General features: G+C 39.1%; 2 protein-coding genes across 2 annotated transcripts in view; both read right to left on the minus strand.

The window, feature by feature from the left end:
- Window positions 1–756: 756 nt before the first annotated feature.
- Window positions 757–2,998, minus strand: LOC105382195. Its single transcript, XM_038119348.2, has one exon. The coding sequence runs from the start codon at window positions 2,996–2,998 to the stop codon at window positions 899–901; it is 2,100 nt and encodes a 699-aa protein (XP_037975276.2). The 3' UTR covers window positions 757–898.
- A 7,315-nt stretch (window positions 2,999–10,313) lies between these two features.
- The window catches only part of LOC105382196, a 33,988-nt gene continuing 20,728 nt past the window's right edge, over window positions 10,314–23,573 (minus strand). Inside the window, exons 2-4 of the mRNA XM_038119170.2 lie at window positions 13,560–13,682; window positions 13,013–13,177; window positions 10,314–12,166 (exon numbers count right to left, since the gene is read on the minus strand). Coding sequence (XP_037975098.1) covers window positions 10,916–12,166; window positions 13,013–13,177; window positions 13,560–13,682 — 1,539 coding nt within the window. The 3' untranslated portion in view covers window positions 10,314–10,915. The remainder of the gene's footprint in view (window positions 12,167–13,012; window positions 13,178–13,559; window positions 13,683–23,573) is intronic.

Here is a 23,573-nt window from a genome sequence, read left to right on the forward strand (position 1 = left end):
GAAATTCCTTTTTGTCAATATCCACCTTCTTTGACCTTTTTTATTTATATTTATCTATTTGTAACTGTGTTTTGTATTCTATATAAGGTGTGTAAATAAAAAAATAAATAGCATTGCTATATATTTTAAACTACCGTTAACGGTAGGTATATAAAATTCGGCAGAAGACACCGAGACCTTGATAGTTATTTTATGCGCAATGAACACCCCTTGTTCAGAGAGCAGGGCCGTGAAGGTCTGCCATTGTGTGACATATCTTATTATGATGACCTTCTGTGTACAAAATATTCATATTTTTCTATATATGTATACCTACTCAAATATTTTATATCTAAGTATTATTGTCTTCTTAAGATACACCTGTGTATGATCGAGTACATAAAGAAGATGAAGAAGAGATGTATATCAGATTGATGCAGACCCACATAGTATCTGTAGTATGCGTGTGTCTTATATTTGTAATACATGTGAGTACAATGTTCCATATAGATAAATCATATTATTATTATTACGTACTCATGCTGTGGGAGGTATTGTATGTTAGTTTACAGACTGCTCTAACAACTAAAATTGATATATGCCGATTGAGACAATAGATGCATTTGAATATGAAATTCTGCTTGAAATTGAGACTAGTTGTTTGTCATTGTCAACTGTTGGGATAGATTTATTATTTTGGACCTTCATCAACATTTGTTATGTTATTGTAGGCGAGGAGAAGAGTTATATTGTGTAAATAGTAATTTATAAAACTTCGGCTAAGGATAAATAAAAGAAAAAAGTTATTAAAAAAACATATCACTTCATTTAGTAACGTACAAAAATCCTACATATTTACATATTGAGTATTTCATTAAACATATATCCTACGCATATAAAACTATAGTAAATAAGTACCTTAGTTCCTATGTACTGGCCTCTTCATGTCGTGCATCATAGACCCTTCTTCGCCGAGGATCTGTATGTTACGGACCTGCTTGCGCGGCGCAGCCGTGGTCATCTCCGTGGCGGGCGGCGGTGACGGCATGAAGTCCGGACTGATGGCCAGCATCAGCATCTTCAGCAGCAGAGCTTCCCTCACGTCCGGGGGCAGGTACTCTGGAGTGTCCTCGATCTGATTGGACGAGGCGCCCGAGTTGTCGTACACTGGGCGAGTGTACAGCCGCCGCCGAGGCACGAACCTCTGGCTCTCGTATTGAGGGTCGTAGACCTGGTTGTTGTAGTAGTCTTGCTGCTGCTGCCTCTCCTGTTGTTGTTCGTAGCGGTAGTCGTAGCGAGGGTCGTCCTGGTACTGCGCGGGCTGGTACCGCGCCTGTTGCTGGCTCGGCCGCGGCTGGTACTCGTACTGTTGCTGCCGTATCATGGGAAGAGGGTGGTACGGCGGCCCCGGCGGAGTCACAATCTGATCCATCAACGCTTGCAGACGGTTCTGCCTTATAATCAGAATTTGCAGCAACCGCTTCAGATCCCTCGTGCTCACTGGGGTAGATATCGAGTTCATGTCGTCGTATGCTGGCTCCACGTAGCGCGGCTGGAACAGCACGGGCGGCGCGGGCTGCTGCGTCGCCGGCCGGTACGGGTTCACAAATCTGCCCTGATACCCTGCGAGCGGGACGCCTCGCTCATCCACAGCGATGGGTATTATCCTCGTCACCTGCTGTCTTCCATCGTAGGGAGATACAGTTGCGGCTTCTGGAACATTCTCTTTAGCTTGCGGCGGCGGTGATGTTTGTCTCACGTATTGTGGCTCCAGTACTTGCGGCTGGTTCTCGTAGTGGAGAAAGGGCCGCTGGTTGCCGATCGGGATAGCTGAGCCAGGATTGTCCCGCAAGTACTCGTTCGTTCGGAAATGGATTGCAGTCGGTCGTCGGTAAATGGGTTGTTGGTAGATTCTGTCGTCCTGTTGATTGTTGGGTGGGTTGTAGACGACTGGTACGGGGTTTGAGGTAACAACGTTTTCATGGTCAAAGACGCGGCCAGTGCTGGCTTCGATAGTAGTTTCTTGCTCTTCCTGTTGAATGTCAGGGTACTGCTGCTGGAGTCTCTGCCTGGCCGCGAGGATGGAGTTGAAGGGCACTAGTCTCGGTCTCGGGGTAGTGGTGGTGAACAGCGGCCGCACAGTCCCCATCGACAGGTGACCTCCGTACACATCAGTAGAGTCATCACCAGCAGACTGTTGCAGATGAAGCATATGGTGATTGGATGTTCCTGGCAACTCTCTCCTGAAAGTATTAGGCTTGTTTTCTGGTTCCTTTTCAGTGGAGTGTTCATATACGGGCTTCACAGTGGGAGGTGTTTTAGCACTACGGTCCACAGAAGATTGTTTGGTAATGAGGTCATCATCATGCTTGTCGTTTTTACGTTTCATCACAATGTCATCCATTTTAGGTTTGTAGAGATTCAAAATATTGCTGGTGGTTGCTTCAGGTCTCTCTCTTTCAGTCGTGGTTTCCGTGGTCGTCGTTCGTGTAATGTTGCGTCGTCGAGGAGCGATTGATTGGATCACTGTTCCTCGAGTGGTCCCGCTGCCCCGCGTAGGGTACACCACGGTCCCTAGTGGTCGCCTGGTGGTTGAAGACGATACGGTCTTATTCATTCTGATGATCATGGGCGGTGGAAGCGGAGTAGTAGACGTAGAGGTCACAGGCACTGGCGTCCCTTCACTGGAAGATGAGTATGTCACACGTTTAATTTCGCCATCTCTGTCCACATAACCAAATGTCCCTTTAACATTTCCTAAAACATCACGGCTTTCGATCTTAAACGTTCCATCATCAGCTTCGTACCCAATGGTGTACGATCCATCTTCATTCAGTCGTCGTATCTGTTTGACTATTTCCGCTTTGGCCGGGTCTCCTGACTCTGAAGCTTTGAGTATTTCTTTGGTCGAGTTGGATTTGTTTTGGTCGTTGACCTCAAGTTCTTCGGAGGCATCTTTGGTGGAGTTGGAGGCTCGTGCGGAGACGAGGAGGCACGCGAGGAGGAGGGGGAGCTGCATCTCTAGAGGCGCGGGAGCCGCGGCCGCATGACTGATAGCGGCTGCGCGGGCGCACGCCGGCTCCTATATAAAATATCGCCCCACTCGCGCCCTCGCGCCGTGCGAAGCTGCCTTACGCAAGGAACGCCATTGTTGTCATTTCATTATCTGATACGGAAAATCTTTTTTCTTCGCGTCTACTGACTAGGCTCGCGATTGTTTAATTGTCCAAGAGACACTCAATTTTGTAAGCGCGTTGACATACTACATAGTGCTGCGTACGGAGTTGGTATTTAGGCGTATCAAATAAGGTCATGTTTCAGGTGAAATATTTTCCATCTTGCTTTAATTGCTCGATTGTTGCTCGAAATATTTTTGTTGTTTAATTAATTCGCTCTTTCCCACGGATGTGGTCAATGTCAAGATAATTACGAGCAGGTGCTTTAGTTTGTTCTAAAATATTAGTTCCTCCGATAGAAAACAATACGAGTAAATGGAGTTCTCATCGGCAAATGCACTTGATAATAAATAAAGGCGATATGAAAAATTGATATTGACCTTTGTTACGCGTTACATAGACTATGTAATTAGTGTTTTTTATTCGTCTATTTTAGTACAATTATCAATGATGAATCGTTTATGTTAGTAAAAATTTCAAACACCAAAATATGTTATGCTAATGAATTGACACTTATTTCTTCAATACCTACTTCAGTAGGGGTCGTCCAATTTCTATGAAGACAAGATTTAGAAATATTTTTCCCGAGATTTCAAACAACGAGTGACAGGAAATGTTCCCATAAAATGAAATAAGAGTAGCATACTTATAATAGGCATGTTGCGGTTTTAGTTATACAACAATATACAGCAAACGTAGGTATAAAAATAAAACACAAGTAGCTTATAATTAACCCACAAAGAAACCACACCTCTCGGTATAGTCATTAACCATCAGTCATCATCCTCCATGTCCAAAAACGTACATAATTTTAATCACCTAAGACCTATCCCACGAACTCTGTATATTAAAAACCTAAGCTCTCATGATTTTGTCTTGTCTAGTCACAGAAGCTAGAAAATATTTTAACCACTTTGCGGTGACTCGGTGGCTAAGTATGGAGGCTTAATTGCTCACAGGTGGTGCGAAACCCACTATCACATATGACTTAAAAATACACTCACGGGCAATGAAAAAGTACCAACTACCATTGACATATTCTGTGCTGCCACAAAAAACTTTAAACTTTGTTTAACAAGTATTTAAAACTAAATTTGACGCATTTTGTAGGCGTTTGACAGCGCTAAACAACTGTTAAACACTGCCTATTTTTTTTAGGCCCACTATGTCACGAGAACTTTTTCATTGCTCGTGAGTATACAATTTTAATATCAAACTCAGGTGTAAAGGTTTATCGGAGCAATGGATAAAATCATTCAAAGCTTTCAAAAATACCTACCAATAATGTTTTTTTCGGCAGCGAATTATTCCCATACTAACCTAGTAATTCAGGATAGGTAAATAGTGAAAATGAGCTATATTTTTCTTAGTTTGATTTTATTCCCTACCGTAAGATACTTGTGTGCGAAAATTAAATGTAAAATAAAGTTCTATCTTTGTCAAGGTTTTGCTTCAAACAGAATAATGTGACCAGAGTTTGCTGTTAAAAGTCAATACTTTTACATAATACAATTATCGGGGTTGTTTTGAATCAATTCAGATTTGTTTGGTAGAGGCAGAGTATTATCGTACAGTGTACACATACGCAATGACATGTGAAAATTTTACTATTAATAATAAGATAAGTAGTCTTTCGAGCAATAGTTCCTACACTTCATTTTCACAAAGAAAACTATTGTTATGTATGTTCAATAGACCATTGTAGATGTAATGATTTTATAATAATTGTGCTTAAAAAACTCTGTAGGTACTTACTTAAATCCAATACGATAAGTATGTTTTCCCAAAATTATATTTTTGGGTAGTTTGAAAATAAATTATGTCCAAACTACGTATAATTTTGTTTGTACAGTAAAGAATTTAATAATAACAATAATGTTTTTCCTTAATCGATGAAACGGTGGTAATAACTCGGTCGGGCTCACTGTTCACACGAGAGAGCGCGGATTCGAATCCCGAATTCTTTGGGATTTATGTAGGTAAGGTACTGTGTATAGTGTCATCGCTAAGGTGAATGGAAACTTCGTGAAGAGATCTACATTATGTAGATTTTGTATGAACCCAACAACCCGTAGTGGACCAGCATGGGTCAATCTTAAGGCGGATTCACGAATTAGAGAACCAGGACCCCAATTCTCGACCACTTGTCTTTAATATCTAGTGTTAGAATTCATTGCAAAATGGTTAGGTACCTACTATTTACAAGGCGTTACATCGCGCCACTGACGCCCGCTAGTGGTCGAGAATTGGGGTCCTGGTCCATGAATTTTTCATAGAGTAATTTGTACTAACATCAATAATAATTATACACATGGAAAGAGAATCGAACCCGGGCCTTCGGCATGGCAGTATTGATCACTAACCACTACACCATTCGGTCAACTCATTTTACCTGATTACTAGCTTTAAATCTTCGTTATTTGGCATCAATCACTATGATTTTAGCCTATACTAACCGACACTACCGCAGCAGTAGCAGACTTCTAGTATGAACGTAATAAATCTGATAACACCTCTATCTTTGTGATCAATGATATCACACTGCGCTAGATTCCACGCCTGCTATTATGAAGTGAGACGAACAAACAGACGTAATAGATGACAAAAAGTTAGCTTTATCTGCAGATGCAATAAAATTAACGATATTAGTGCATGATAAAAAGATGATTGAGAATCATATCTGATTATTGCCGTATTTTATACACGTTATGCGTAAGTGTAGTGAGAATGATTTCCAGTGCATCCTGGTATAATATATTCTTCATTCAACTCGATATCTTGGTAGGCTCCTTTGAGAGTTACTGCCCTGTAGACTCACAACCTTAGACAGGTAGCCCATAGTGGGCGAGGAAGTATTTTAAGTGGTCAATGAAATTAATGAAATAGGGATACTTATCATATTAGTTGAATGGTTGTTTTGATGACTTCCTTTAGTAGAACATTTACTTTTGTATAAGACAGAGAAAGCTTTCACAACGAGCCATAATGCAGCTATTACTGCTGATGCTGATGCATGGAAAACAATGGAAATTATACTTAACTCCTTATCACAAGTCGTCAGCCGTAGGGATGACGGTGTTAGGCCTGGGTCTCCTATTTACGCCGTAGGTCGCGTCTAGCGTCACGCCGTAGGCCGCGTCACGATGCTCACTATAGAAATGTACTGATGCGGTCTTCCTCACACGCCGACGTTGGCGCGTAGACATAATGAGCATTGTGACGCGGCCTACGGCGGTGACACTTGACGCGACCTACGGAGTAAATAGGAGACCCAGGCCTTACGTAATTACAAGCTTCATAACGGTATGAAACTTTTCACCGTTATAAAATTCGTTTATGAATTAATTGGTAGTAAAATGCCAGCATAGATGTTGGTGTGTACCTATGTACAGTGCCACAAACTTATCTGTTCCGGTGACAGCTCACATAAATGTTTAATATTTCCTAATTATGTAAGATTTTAAGTTTGTTAATAAATCCATCTAATCTTTTACAATATACAATTCATTAGTAAGTAATGAGATATGGATCAATTTAGTTCGCTCTCACCGGAACAGATAAGTTTGTCGCACTGTACACGCTAAGCTTCTACTTCGTACACGATACGTTGATAAGGTGAGTGATTGAGTAAGTTGAATAAAATTATTTAGTCTTTCTCACATATCATAACGATGTTATATTGTCGCTAAACATGTATTATTGCTAAAAATTCAAGTGATGTTATAGTTTTAGATGTTTTAGAACAGTGCCATCTGTTTGTAAATCATGGAACTTAACATACAAATAGCTGGCAAATACACCACAAAAACACAATCTAACTATGTGAAGTGAAAGTGAATAGCAGTACTACTCCAACGTCAACGGCGGCATACGTTAGATAGTAAAACTAACAGTTACCTACATGGAATGTGGTAGAACTATAGTTGAAAATGGTTCATATAAAAGGTTCTTGCCATGTCCAATAGATGGCGCTTAGTCTATAAATGTTTTAGGTGCATGTGTTACCATAACCATGCTTCGGAGATACCTATTCAAAAACATTCAATGATTACTTACTAAAGGTATCTCTAATAAATATCCATAGTTTGAAAACGAAACCCAATTCTACAATTAAATTTTCATATACTTACTTATCAACCTTATATTCTATTCTAATCTATCTATTCTACTATCTATTTATGCATGTTATTTTTAATTTCCTAAGTGATGTGTAGTACTTACTGAAAAGTTTTAAATTAGGTACGGTGACTGTAGTTATGTGTATGTATCTACATTTGAATTCTAAGTTATTAAATAAGTTTCGGAACTCACATAGCAGATATACAGGTGTTGCAAAATTGGTATGCTAATCCGAAACCTACATGTGCAGCATGTTATATCTAAGCCCGAAACTGAAATCAGAATTTGGAAATTCGCGATATTTTTTTTTCCATAGTAAAAGTCACGTGACCAACAAAGTTTCTATGGAAAATGAATTTTTTTTTTCGCGAATTTTCAAATTCTTATTTCAGTTTCGGGCTTAGATATAACATGCTGCACATGTAGGTTTCGGATTAGTATACCCTTTTTGCAACACCCTGTAGATAGATATACAGGGTATTGCAAAAAGGGTATACATGTGCAGCAATGGTATATCTAAGCCCAAACCTAAAAACAGAATTTAAAAATTCGTAGATTTTTTTTCCATAGAAACTAATTTGCTTACGTGACCTTTTACTATGGAGAATGTTTTTTTTTTCGCGAATTTTTAAATTCTGTTTTCGGGCTTAGATATACCATGCTGCACATGTAGCTTTTGGCTTAGTATACCCTTTTTGCAACACCCTGTATAGCACTATATTACAGCATAGACTAATATGGTTACAGTAAGACGATAAGTTAAATTGCGACCCTTGCAGGGCTAACACTTTTCTATTATAATCAACTGAGTTTATTGCAACTTTTCTATCTTTCACCTAAACAAATAATTATAGATCCATTCTCACTTCAATACTTACGACGCGACACTCCAATTTAATTACCAGGTACAGTCACCTCCATAATCCATTTTCACAATCAACCCAGACCTTCAAATAACAGGTTAGCACCCACTGACTTTGCCCCGGGCGAAGCCACGCTGGGCAGATAGCAAGTTAGCTAATGCGTGCAATTCACTCTTACCCCCTTATTCATAGAGAAGTTACAGTACGTTTTAACTAATAAACTGTTTTGTCCCTTTCCGACAAAGTACAATTTGTTCTTTGACAGAGAGGGACAAAACAGTTTATTAGTTAAAACGTATTGCAACTTTTCTATGAATAAGGGGGTAAATTTCTAGACGCACCTTGTAACTAGATAAGTATGTACAGTCAGCTGCATAAGATATACACTTATAAGTACCTGGTCAAACGGACAAACCGTCAACATGTTCGTACCCAGGTATCACGCATATCACATTTATGTGTATTTGCAATAAAATTTATTATTTTATTCTTTAATCCCATAAATTTTTGCGCCGTTCAAAATTTCAGTTCAGATATACCTAGCGCTTTATGAAAAAAATAATAATACACGTGATGTCTAACGAGACCCCCCCTTCCCCTCGTAATGTTCCGTGAGGTTTTCCGTACCCCCTCCCCCCCTTTCACGTGATTAATGGACGGCCCCTTGGACCATTTCCCACCACGCTGGTCCACAGCGGGTTGGTGGGTTCACATACCTAGATGTGCTAAATCTAGATATGCAGGTTTCCTCCCGATGTTTTCCTTCACCGTAAGAGCGATGGTATACATTGTACTTAAATTCAAAGAACTCATTGGTACATGTCAGCGCCGGGATTCGAACCGCGAACCCTCATCTCTGGCGTGAGAAGCGGGCGCTGCATTTACTGTGTCTATGTACACCCCCTGCCTTTTTATCCGTGTGTGAAATATATAGGTCAGACATAAGCATAGTTCTGCTTAATAACATTAATTTCTTAACTCGCTCGGTGTCAAACTGACTTCAAATATCAACGACATTTTTTTTAGGCACTAACAACAATATGCGCAAACGATGCGTTTCGGTTCGAAGCGATAAAAAATGGTAAACCCTAAAAAAAAAGTACAAAATCGAGCGCACATTCGTATCACTCAAGTTCGAAAGGACTAGAAGATAAAATAAACGTAAATTATCCGACCAATTGGGAATTAAAAACGTGATACCTACTCTGCGCAAAATGTAACTGGTATGACCTGCCCCTCCCTAGCTGAAATCCTGGGTACGCCCTTGACCGTCAATGTTTCAATGAATTGATAGGCGGTTTCAGATTGACAAGGTACAAAGGTGTATAGCTACTTATGGAGCTGACTGTTCATACTTATCTAGTTACAAGGTGCGTCTAGAAATTTAGATTTACAATATGCCTTGACATTCAGTTTGGTTTGTATTGAATGTGTACGTAGAATGGCGGAATGTTTAGTAAGAAAGACACAAAACAGCTGCTGTTTCAATTAAAGTTTAATGTGAACTCAATCAAAATGTACACAGTCCAGATGGAGTTTTATTGGTGATTTCAGAGTTGGTCCCATGTTTTGTTTAAGTTACTCACTTATTTACTTAATAATATTATGTATAATAATTTTGAATAAAAAATGTGGATCGATAGGTTACCGATGAATTAATTGCTGATAGGTATTCGTAAAGCAGCAAAGTTTCCAGTACATTAGGTAAACAAAATCTTGTTATCAACCTAGTATGTTACGCGTAATTAGAATTTATAGAGCAAGTGAAAATATTAGTTTTTCCGAACCGGACCGTCCGGTCGCGGGAATGCGGAATGACTCTAAAAACCGACATTTAGTACTTTAATAGAGGTTGTTACTTGCGGTTACGATAACTCATTTGCATCAGAATAAAAACTGTAATTTGTCCCCAGAGGCTCGATGTCGGTGAAAACCACCACGTAACTCGGAACCACTCTTTTCCATACCAATTAGATCAGATTGCGTAATCCGCACGTGACTTTTTATGTACTCTTAATGTGATTTCACTGGACTGTGACCAATTAAGGAGAAGTTATGTGATTTAGAACTAGCAGACATAACATACGGGCACCTGCTGCAATGATCGCTTCTTAGAAGTATACTTGCTTTAATACTAGTTATTCTACACAAGAACAAGTAATGATAAAAACACCAGTTATTAAAAAATATAATTTATTATATAAACAAAAATATTACAATTAAAGTTACAAAATCGAGCGTTTTTACACAGCGTTTCCAAAAACGCGACCATGGACTATCACGGACTAAATAACATTATATTTATTCTTAGGACTATTTAGTACCGAACTAAGGTACTGATTAGACAGAACTGTATTTACACTTGCATGCGGCCGGCCGCGCTGTCCTCCACTGTACCGACACACTGTGCGGACCTTTACCTATTGAAATCGATTGTACACGTAATCACCTATGGCCCTTTAAATTTAACTACAAAACAAGGCCTTACAGCAAAAGTACATTTAAACATTAGTTTATACTCTTATGCCCAAACATAGAAGGTTAAACAAAGCAAAATTCGGAGTTTTTATATTTTTATGTAATAAGGCCAATGACCTTCGTTATTAATTCACCCTAACACTCATAAGCGCTTTACTAATTACTAGCGACAGATCGGGATTAAAGCGTTTATGAAAACTAGGAGCACTGTTCTGTGCAGAGCAGAAACACAACATTGAGTATTATCGAGGAGTGGCCGACAGAATTGCATTATCTAGCCCAGACATTAATTCCACTAAACTAAAATTGAATTCCGTGCCCTCTGAGGAACGCGTCGATCTGTCCCGACGAGGGGGACTCCCCGCCGCGCGGCGCCACGTAGTAGAACTGGGGGTTCTGAGCCACGGCCCTCTGGGGGGCATAGGACTGCTGTTGTCCCTGGCCCTGTAGCGCGAGCCGCTGCGCCTGCGCGCGCGCCGCCGCCCGGTCCCGCTGCAGCTGCGACTGCTGCAGCTGCTGCTGCTGCGCGAACAGCTGCTGCGAGCTCTGGAACTGCGTCTCCGCCTGCTGCCGCTGGTACACCTCCTGCGGGTTGTGCTGGATCTGGTGCCGGAATAAGGGAACATTAGGGGACTGCGACGCGGGGGCCGAGCTGATCTGCGGGGAGGGAACGAAGGGGCGCGCCTGATGCTGCGGCTGCGCCACGTACGGCTGCAGGCGCTGGTTGAGGTTCAGCTCGCCCTTGGTCTGTGGCAGCGTCTGGAACAGCTGCGTGTTGTAGTTGCCGCTGGACGGGTCGTACACGAGCTCGGTGGAGTAGAGCGGGTTGCCGGGCGCGGGCGCGGCGGTGGGCGCCTTGCCGGCCGCGGCTGTCGTCGAGTGCTGCTGCTGGTTATCGCGGTGGAACTTGGCGAATTCGGCGGCGAAGTCGATCTGTCCGGGGCGCGCCGTGGTGGCGATGGGCGCGGGGGACGGGGAATAGGATGGCGCGGGGGACGGTGAGTAAGACGGCTCCGGGGAGTACTGGATCTGCGGGCGCGCGGTGACCTGCAGAAGCTGCGGGCGGAAGGTGGTCGCGGGGGGGAGAGCGCGGGCGGTGGTGGCGGGCAGGGGGCGGGGGGTGATGGCGATCTGCTGCGACTGGTAGCTGGGGCGGCGCGCGGCAAGAGCCGGTCTCTGCACGACTCTTTGACGGATGTGCTGGAGGGGTTCCTCTTCTACTTCGTCTTCATCAGCGTCTCTGAAGTCGTTCTGGAAGTATGTTGTCGTCGGTGGTCTAGCCGTAGTGGGGCGCACGGCAGGTCTAGTCGGGTAGTTGGCCTCTCCATCGTCTCTCTCAGCCGACTCCTGTCCGGGGGCTTCCTGCTCGTCCTCGTCAGGCTTGTTGGGGTCGCAGGGGTTCCCGGACACGTAAGTAAACTCGCGCTTGTTGCCGTCGGGGTCCACGTAGCCGTACTTCCCGCGCACCACGCAGTCCGTGCCGCGAGTCTCCTCTTTGAAGGACCCATCTGCTGCCTCATAGCCGAAAGTAAAGCTACCGTCGTCATTCACCTGAAAAAATTTAATAGAATATATAACTTTATTGAACACCACATCAATCAGACCTACAAAAACATATACTTGCATAGTCATGAACCAATGTACAATAGGCGGCCTTATCGCCGAGAGCGATCTCTTACAGGTAACCGTATATATATATTTCGGGAACAAAGTAACAAATTAGAGGGTGATGTAACAATTTTAATACATTATTTATTCACCAGCTGGACTGAATAAATTGTTGTGTTGGCTGTCGGAATGACTTTCATTAATTTAATTGAGTAATCAGCTATTAATACGACAGTTTATGTGCAGTAGTATAATTAAATTAGTTGTGGTATTGCTTCCTTGCTACTGGGTAGCCGGTTGTAACTATTAATTAGTGGTTATCTTCAGTTGATCTTTGAAGCTCGTATGCAATTGGATGAACAACATAACTTAATTAAAATGACTTAAGTTTAGATTTTTCAAGATATACATCACAAGATAACTACGCTCAGGATTTGGAAATTAATTTGTAGAATTGGCATAATAATCACAATCTCCCAATGATTATCACTTTCTCTTCTAGCATTGAAAAAGTTCTAGCGACATACAGAACGTCAATAGCAATAGTGGAAGTTTTTCATTTCTAGAGAGTCCTTCTTAGCTAAGGTCTTGTACACGAAACTGCGTTCCGACGTCGCATCGCAAAAATCTACGACTGTTTTGACAGTTTTTCAGGACAAATGCTTGATTACTGTCGCAGGTTTTTTGCAACGCAGTTTTGTGTACAAACCCTTAGCTAAAGAGGACTCACGAGGTGGGTTGCCCTGTACAAAGGGTAGAAAGGTAGGCCCTAAATAAACTTTAACCCACCTTATTATAGTTCCTTATAGTCTGCACGGGAGGTTGCTTGGGAGCCTCCTGGTGCTTCAGGGTCCGTCCTGGCAGCGGCTGACGCGCTCGCGGCTCGTACTCGTCGTCCAACCTGTCCGTCGACCGGTAGAGGGCGTTGTAGTCATCTGCTGACACTAGCACCACCTGGAATGAGGGTTTGATGGGGTTTAGTGGGGTTTGTGTATGAATGTGTCATATGAATAAGTTGGGCATTTTATATTCCATAACTTGGCGAAATTATGTCACAGATACGGCGCGAGGTTTACCTACCTTTCAATATCTCACGAACTTTTAGTTTTAAAACTTTGTTAGGTTAGGTTAGTTAAACTATTAAAGAAGTCAGTAGACTTCTTTATGTTGTCCATTCCAATTAAAAGAAAAAAAAATACAAAAGTAACTCTAGCCTTTTTTCCACTTGCTTCCCATCCGCCTCGCGAATTGCAATATAGTGACGTTTATCTACAACGAGACTAACCCGGACACGGATTGTTTGTAATGAATGTTCTAAAGCCTCAAGCCACATTACCTGGTCTCCAGCGGCTCTGTCGGAGGCTTCAGGCTGGTACTCGTAGGCGTCCTCAACTGGCTGCAGGCGCGGCCGCGGCCGAGCTGCAGACACCAGCTCCAGGGTCAGAACGAGACAACATATCTGCGGGAGAGAGAGATGGTTTGTTAGAGTATGTGAGTGGAAGAGGGCAATGATGTTGCTCCGTAAAGCTACGTCGGCACAGGCGGCTTTGTAAGCTTCTAGAGCTTGGTGACTTATAATCTAGGAACATAAGTACTTAAGTACTTCTGTGACGAGAAGCTTAATATTTAGCTATGCTAGAATACAAAGTGGCCGCACGGCGTTCTTCGGCACTTCAAATTTTTCGTTGGTTTTCGCCCTTAAGTCACTGGGTTAAAACGATGTAGGATTCATAATCATTTTGGATACATTCAAAAATGACCTAAGATTTAACTCGTGACTTTAGTTAGTCAAATTCATAATTTACATGACAGTTACAGTGTTTTTAGTCGTAAACATGTGTGTAGAATTTTAAGCATGAATAATTTAAAAAAACTAACCACCATTAATTATCTAAATAAGTAAATTGTTCTCGTAATTTTTATACACCGAACTATGGCCGTCACTCAAAACAAATGAATGACATTTAAACAATGATTGATACGACGTCACTAAGGTCCATTATCCTTGGAGGTAATTACACAGATAATGAAGCTTGTTGCATTACACGCTGCGCGGCGTGACATACGATCTTGAACTTTATTGTAAGGTCATTAGTTTAAGTCAAAGTTTACCCACAGTACCTACTAGCTAATTTAATTAAAAACACAGGCATATAATTTTGGTAAAAGCTTAGTACGATAATAATGAAAATATCTATCTAAAACATTTAACGATAATTAAATAAATTACAACTAATTACAGCTAAAACGTGGCTTACTTAAGGTGATAACATTGAATGAATGTTGTTAGGAATAGTTAGGTGATACATAAAAGCGATCCCATGTTTTCATACTAACTACAAACATCATGAATATCTTAAATACACGTAACATAAAAGGGAACAGCCACCAAACTATCAAAATTCAAAGCATGCGCATTTTACATACTGTCTTTGTCGACTTTTACTTTCGTTTCATTCATGCTGTCAAAAATCGGCGTCTTAATTCAATCTGTGAACTGTCAAGGTTACTCTGTGGTCTACAAACTCATCTTCAGGAGGTCAGGTCAATAACCTGTCATTCATCTTTATATAATAACACCAACATTGAACTCTACGTCATCCCGACTTTAGTTAACTGTTAATAAGCTTATGGCTAATATTATAAATTTATATTCGGTTAGATATTTGTTAAAACTTTAAATATAGATATGTTTTTGTTGAAGTCATGAGTGTACTAGGATTATGGCAAAAAACTTTTGAACACTAAGGTGAATTTCACCAAACGCTAAACGTATATAGTAGCCTGTCAAACGTGTGTCAGTTGGTACAAAATGTATTTAAAATTTGACTTAAATACAATTTTAAATACATTTAGCGTTTGGTAAAAGTGACCCTAAAAGACCAAATTATAAGTGGTTATAATAATATATTTCTAGCCATCTTAAAGTCAAATAATAGGGTAGTGTCACTCGACCTACTTACCGACAAGTTATCGTGTAATTAAATCTCAACGCGCAACTACACATTAAAATAACGCTCAAGCATTTGCAAATTAAGAAATCTTTTCAAAACACACATACTGGGTAACTAAGTACCTACTTACAGAATCAAATTATTTTGACCAAGTCCTACAATTATCCTCAACCGTGCCTAAGTATATCTTATTTTGTTAAAGTAGCAAGATTCTTAATCAGGAATCGGATTTTAACAAATGAAAATCATCTCTATATTATGCTATTTTTATCACGTGTGATACCTGGCTTCCTATCGCGAACTTGTTTTGACAACGATTTTCCGATTCAAATAGTATTGAATTTCACACTAGTTTAATTACTTCGGAAACGTTATTTAATTTTGACTTCGCGATAGAAACCTTTTACTCGTGACAAATGCCATAATTACACATGAGACCTCCCAAGCACATGGAATACAAACTGCTCTACATTATCAAGTGGGTAAGCCTCTCACAATACTGGGCCCCAAGTCTGCTAAAGAATGGCGGCACAGTTGTGTGTCGGCAGCATGGGTTTCGCACTGTAGGTATTCATTATCTGCGTTTTAGGAAACATTTATTGCATCTTTTTTAAAGAACTAACTTTAATAAACAGTAACAAGTGTTTAGTGTTTCATGTTGCACTACTGGGACTCACTAACCAAGAGAAAACAGATACCTAAAGTCGGAAAACCATTCAGACGACACAGCATTGAGCCGACATTCATTAGCAGACTTGAGGCCCTGGAGCACTGCCAATCGCAACAATTAAAAAGCTCCACGTCATTCTAGCACGCAATAAGTGTAGTACTGTCTTCTAGTTTCAAAACGTGGCCCAAATACCAGCCGTCTCGTTCGCGGTGACATAACCTGTGTAGGGTGACCATGTTTGACGAAGCCTTAAATGGACTTATTGTCTGGGAATTGAGGTTTGCGGTAAGCAGGCGCAGGTTGAATGCTAAATGCTGCTGTGAGAATGCGGGGTGATGATTTAGTTTTTTTTACTAAAACGTCTACGGGTCAATTCAGACGTACCACAACTACACCACAGCCACAACCACACCACAACGATGCCGTGTGGTCGGGCGTATATTTTGTATTGAAAATGAATAATCCAATTCACACGTGCCACATTTTGCCGTTGTTATTGACCACCTGTGTAATACGACCACATCGGAACCATATCGCAACCACATCGCGTCGGCAACGCCGCCACGCGGCGGCGGCACCGAGGCCACCTGCTCTCCCTATTAACTGCACACGACCACGTGGTTTCGACGTTTTGTCGCTACAACAACGCAACTTCAAAAAGCCGCTGCGACACTATTCACACGTAACCACAGCTTGACCACATTATGTCGCTGCGACGTAGTGTGGTTGTGGTACGTGTGAATTGACACTATATCGATGTGAAAAGATTTGATTATTTGTAAATACGCCAAAACTACTGAAACAACTTTCAAAACATAGCTTGTTTGCAAGTATAGCTCGCACGAAGGAGGAAAATAAACATAAGAATGTGTTCCACATACTCGTCAATCAAAAAAACTGACTACTGATAATGTAGAGGTACATAAGTTGTGAGTTAGTATTTTTTGTGTAAAATTTATTCTACTAAATAATTACACAAAGTTACATAGTTCCGTTCAATTTACATAGAAATTTAAAGTTATGGTCACTTTTGAACAATGCTCATGATCATGTCAAGATAAAGAGAGAAATTGTTAGAATGCGTCATTCAGTAGACATTTGCATATACGAGTATTATTTACCCAAAAACAGCAATTAAAACTGTGTTTTTGAGAAATTAAGTGTAACTGTGAAAGCGAAATGAAAGTGTTTTGTCTCATTATGTTTACGGAGTAACGTAATCGTGCAAGATTACGCTGCGGAACTAAAATTGCAAGAAAAATTTCGCTTCCATAGCTAAGAAAGCGCAATTTAGATAATCATATGCACATTATATACGTGTATTTGCTTTATAGTTCCTATTTATTTTCAGTAACTGAAATGATTGCAATTTAAAGACCAGACTCCTGAAGATTCCAGTTAGCTCTTTTTGGATTAACTATGTTAGATTTTTATCGTGTATTGATATAAGATATTCTTGTGTTGTTTTAACTACTGTTGACGACGCCACGACGCCTTATTATGAGGCCATGTACATAGCTTGAATTTAAAACCTTTTATTGTTTATAGTATTTATGTCATTGTGATTTTGCTAGATACTTTTACACCATCATCTCATTCATTGTAAATAAAACCACCAAAAGACCATGTTCTATTATTCTTGCACCTCAACAACCAGCTTCATCGCTAAAAACTACATTTTAGAGTCAACTGAGGCGATGATATGTGGGATACCATAATAAAAAAATAATGTTAGAAAAATTCATTATGAATTTATACAGGAATAAGAGATGTGTGATGTGATGAATGTGTTATGTTTGTTTATATGTCCTGCTTACCTCCCTTTGGCTTAGTACACCAATTATGCAACACCCTGTATACTTCAGAGGCTGGAACTATAAATCTATACAACATACTCTTAATATCCCAAAATATCCGAGGGAAACCTTAACTGTGAAGCGAAACTCGTAGGCACGTCGTGGTTATATGTATTAATAAAATGTTAGCATACTCTTCCATACAAAAGACATCAACGCGTTTGTAAGTTCTACATTTTTTTAATATTTACTAGTAGCATTTTATGAGAAGCCATAATAATGTATCACTGGTTTGTACAAAATTAATTACTCTAATAAATTAGTCAAGTTTTATTGGACATGTGGTATTTTTACCAAATGTGATGTTGAGTACTTTGATACAAATTGAAAGCAATTAAAATTTCCTAACATGACAAATTGGCATTTAAACCTCGACAACTTCAAAAACTGGTATGAACTACTACACACTGACCTAATTTTATTTAAAAATAAGTTTGTGCTTATAGGTATGTAAGTATTATGTATTTTTTTTCTATCTACAATATAGTTTCTAGAATAAGTGAAAATCAATAATCTTCGTCATAGTTAAAGTAAGATATAATTTTACAAAACAGGAAACCGTCTTCATCAATCAATTAATTTGTATAATTATATTAAAATTATGCATTAAGATCAGAAGTAGATTCTACTAATAAATTCCGAAATTAAAATTCGCTAATCATGAGAATGACATTGACATTCACACGCAATCATAATCATTTACTATCGTAAATCTTTATTTATGTACCTACACTATAAATAAGGACCAGTAAATAGATAAAAAATAATATATATTAGCTAGTTGTAAATAAGGCCTGGTATGCTAATGTGTACTTTATATTTATAACACGACTGCCACTTTCTAGTTGCGGGTTGGGCAATGTTACACTTGCTCTAAGTATGACTTGTGTTTATGTTACCTGTGTTACACATTATAGTTACTACATTACTTTTAGGGCGAATATCATATCGAAGTTTTAAAAAATAACATGACTTGATATAAATATAAACACCTTGTACCAATGTACTCCCTTGCGGGGTAGGCAGAGGTGCATTGCTGCACCCACTTTTCGCCAGTGTTTATGTTAGTCCCAATGTAATAGGGGGCGGGCCTATTGCCATTTTACGGGCACATCCAAGACCCGAGAACAAATATCTGTGTTTAAACAAATATCTGCCCCGGCTGGAAATCGAACCCGACTACTTCGAAAATGACTACTTTAATAACTGATACCGACATGGTATTGTGTGTATTGTTACTTGTTTAATAATAGTAATCCTGTGTACCAACGGATGCAATTTAAGAAAATATAGAACGGTAAAAAGTGGCCTTGAATAACTGAGATTAAGATTAATAAATGAGGCATTGTTAACGAAATGTCACCAGTGTGTTTCACAACCAAAATAGATCATAATGATAAATTATTACTAGTATAAGTAGCAAGTTTTTTTATTGAAACACGCAACCTACCTATGTTGATTTTTATTTTTGATTGAAATTGTTTCAAACTTCCATTCACACTTGAAAAAAACTTCCATGACGATAACTTTAAAGGTAAACGTCCACCTATCGGTATCGGGCAAAATGGATTTTCATAAATGTATGGAGAAACGGCATCTGGCCCCTTAGCATGAATTTTCATCGTGAACGTGACGTGAAATTACTCGATGAATTTTGTAGGGAAATTTTAGTTCTGCTATCGACCGCCAGGGGCGCTGTTCATATTTTCACACAAAATTACTCGTAGTACAAGTAGTAGTATGTATTATGTAATAAAATGGCTTCCGTGATAAAAAAATGTGACCTAATTATTAATTAGATGTTTTAATGAATAGCCTATAATTTATGTTTCCTTAGAACATAAAATTAGGCCTAATTTATGTTCGGTGGCCATGAAAAAACTTGAATAAAACTAGGATTATGACGTTTAAGTTAGACCTATTTCATATATTAATAAAATGAAAAATCTAAATATCAATAACTACGTGGAGCAATAAAAGCTATGATGTGGTAGCTTAAACTGCATAGCATTAGCAGTATAAGTAATATGGTTTTGTAGGTATGTACTAGTTGCAATACATGTAGTTTATCTGTAAATGTTTTTAGTATACAGAAGCAAACTTATGGAATTTATATAAATATCTACATATATGGCAAACCCAGAAGTAAAAACATAAACAGAAAAATTTAAAATAACGAGGAAATTGTCACCAGCATTCTTAGTTAATGTCTCACTGACAGTGAACTACTCTTGAGAACAGTAATTATACTTTGATTGATCGATGCTAAATCCTCTGTTAAGCAACGCAGAATTTTAAATAACATTTTTAACACTGGTTTAGGGTCTACTAGGGTCGGAGCGGTTGCAGCTCACTCGGGTAAGCGCCCGCTTCTCACGTCAGAGATGCGGGTTCGAATCCCGGCGCTGACATGTACCAATTCTTTTAACTTAAGTACAATGTATACCATACCTCTTACGGTAAAGGAAAACATGGTGGGGAAGCCTGCATATCTAGATATGTGAACCCACCAATCCGCAGTGGACCAGCGTGGTGGGAAATGGTCCAAGCTAAGGAAGGCAGTTTAGACCTTGGGGAAATGCACAAAGGTTCCACTCGAGAGAGCCAGGTGCAGGTACCTCCACCCCCATAGAGAATAGAATAGAATAGGGTCAAAGTAAGAGACAGAGCCGAATCCCCGAATCTTCGTTTTTCGTCATGAACATAGAGTGACCCCCCTGGGCAGTAACGAACAAACTTTATCGATTAGAAAAACTATGCAGTTCAAGTTTGTGTAATTTTGACCCATTGCCCGGGGGGTTTACTATTGAGCCAGTTTCAATGGTCAGGCTCTCGATCGAAATACCATATTGCGACAATATTCGTTAACGACCCAACGAAATTGATCTATAAAAGCTCCATGTACTGTTTGGTAATGTAATGCAAGAACTAGTTGGCCTTTTTGTTAACTAAGATTTAGCAGAGTATGTGCTCACAAAATGCCTCCCCTAGAGGTAATAATTTTTTTTTTACGAAATTCCCAATGAAGGTGTATGAAAGGAGACCCCAAGTGACCAAATAACTGTACTTTGTACTTTATACTGTTTTAGCAATATCCCAAGTATTTTGTCGAGTATTCGATTTATTTACCAAATCATCCTACGATATATTGACTATTACGACTATTATGACTGGCTAATTCTATGAATTGGTCCCCACAATAATATTATATTTATGCTGTTAGCCGTACCATTTTTAATTTTTTTTTTAAACTAAATAATAACCAGGCCAAGTATATTCCAGACTCGAGCAGAAATGTAGAAAAATTAATAAAAACTATTAACTATGTAGTTTGATATCTTACATATTTGGCTCGTGCTGCACAAGGCAACATTGCAACAGTAACATTTAGCTGCTTTATTTTTTTCACAGGATTAACACAAAGTACCTACGGTATATGAAATAGGAAATAAGAATTTTAGTTTAAAAAAATCACAAGAAACTATTAATATTGCTATTTAGGTATATAGGTTCCTAAATATATATACACTCCCGGGCAATGAAAAAGTTCCACTCACAAAATTCCGACACCAAACAGCCCTCATTTTTTCAAAGATTTCATTTAAAATTGGAACAAAATATTACCTTTTTTATTTGGTAATATCCTGATGATCTGTGAAATGTACTTGAATGTTGCAGAAGACTTCGTTAAGCTAGCCTTTTCCGTTTATAAGTAATTTCGTGCTTTTCTCAGTGGAACCTTTTCATTGCCCGTCGGTGTATTATGTCAATATTATGTTCTGCATTATTAAGTTCAACTATACTTAACAGTCTGATTTCATTTGTAAAGGTTAAAATTAAGTACTGAAACGTGAACCAGTTGACTTTCATGTTGCTCTTTTAAATATGCCGTCATTTTATTACGGTCATTTTGCTACAGATGAGCTTAACGCACTCATTCAACCAAGTGATTAAGATTTGTCTGACATAAAATAATTTACTTGTACCAACATACCTACCTACTTTTGATTTTAAGTAATGAACTAATGACGTACACGACGTACGACGTACCTTTTTTAAATAACTTGAATAATTTTACTAAAGTAAATCGAATCTTACGGAAACAGCTAGTCATTATACAGATACTTAAACATGCTATCATAACTATCCTAACTAATATTATAAATGCGAAAGTGACTGTGTCTGTCTGTCTGTTACTCTTTCACGCCAAAACTAGAGAACGGATTTGAATGAAATTTAATATACATATGGTCTAGCTAGACCCTGAGAAAGAACATAGGCTACTTTTTATCTCGAAATTCCCACGGGGAAACTTTTAAAGGCGAAGCGAAGCTAGCGGGAACAGCTAGTAGTAAAATAAACTAGTTTAGCACTAACTTTCATTATCACACGGCGTCATGTAACCGGGTTCAGAGTTAAGAGTGAACGACCACCAGTGGTCAACTGACTATTTCATTCTATTTCCAAATCACTCCAATCCAACTAACCATAAGGTAAATTTTCCTGTACAAAGACTTCATATACACTTACAGACAAGCTATGAAATGCTACAAACATTAGACAATGAGTCCTAGACGAATGTAATTGAGACTATTTACGCTCGATTAAGCTATTAGTTTCATTACTCCTAGTCTGAATCATTTTAATGTTACTCCAGATAGTCCTTAAAAGCGTGTCAGCAAAGATGTTTTTTCATTAACACATGTGTGTCGAAGAAAGCACTTTCTACAGTGTGAAGAGCATGTTAAGTGCTTCGGTCATCATTGAGTAATAGACGGATCTGGAGGGTTAATCTATACTGACGGAAAACCATAACAGAGCTGTCATGCAGCTCCGAAACTTTGTTTTTCGTTTTTCGTATATAGAATGACCCCCCTGAGACGGAAAATTCTATAATTCCTATTTGTTTTACCGCTGATAACTATTTTTACCCACCACCACATGCGCTGAATATTTATACTGTATGAAGAATCGTGATAAAATATTATTAAGATCTAATAAATTAGATCATCATTAATTTGGTGTCGGTAAAATGTAAGTGGAACTATTTCAATGCTCGCTAGTGCAGAGGTAGTATGATTGTTACAAAATGACCTTCGAATTGTAATATCTTCATAATGTCCCGGGAATGTTGAAAGAATCGATTCTTATAATTCGATAATCGATTCAGATGAGTCCGTCCTTTCGAAATTGATATTATTCTGGTCAATTGGAGTACCAAATTGTAGTGATACTTTAAATAGTAGTTGCTTCTCCTTGGCTTTCCACTGTAGAATTCAAAAGTTGAATTCACATTCTAAATTTCATAATAAAAGGTCTTAATTTGAAGGATGCTTGTGTTTAATAGTTATCAATTAAGTAGACTGATTAAATTGTAAACTTAGGTAGACATACATGATGTAATTTTAACCTATTTCATTACATTGAAATGTAAACTAAAAGAACTTAAATACCTACTGCTGAAATACCCACAGTCGTGATGTGAATAACTCGACGATAAATCAATCAAATAAAATCGTTTTGTCGTGATTTAACATCAAATCGATTGTTCAGTAGAAGACCAACTGAATAGTTATATACACAGTAAGAAGAAAGAATAATCTTGCTTAATGATCATGCGTTGTTAAGGACAATACGTAGATACATAAAGTAGTATAATCTATACAGGTATTTTTTATGGATTGTGGTTGGTTTTGTACAGGACGCAACAAAAGTTGTTAATGTTCATATTGACCCTCTGAGTCAGAACACCACCTTTCGGCTTCGTATACCACCTTTGCTGTTGCCTTGTATTTTTGTGTTTTTAAGAGAGAAATGCAAGCAAGATCCTTGCATCTTCTCTGTACATCTACAGTAACGTGATATACGTT

The sequence above is a fragment of the Plutella xylostella genome, chromosome 12, assembly GCF_932276165.1.
Source record: "Plutella xylostella chromosome 12, ilPluXylo3.1, whole genome shotgun sequence".
Classification (NCBI taxonomy): Eukaryota; Metazoa; Arthropoda; class Insecta; order Lepidoptera; family Plutellidae; genus Plutella; species Plutella xylostella.

Coding starts and splice junctions, on each gene's coding strand:
- LOC105382195 (XM_038119348.2), bottom strand. CDS start 2,998: ATGCAGCTCCCCCTCCTCCTCGCGTGCCTCCTCGTCTCCGCACGAGCC.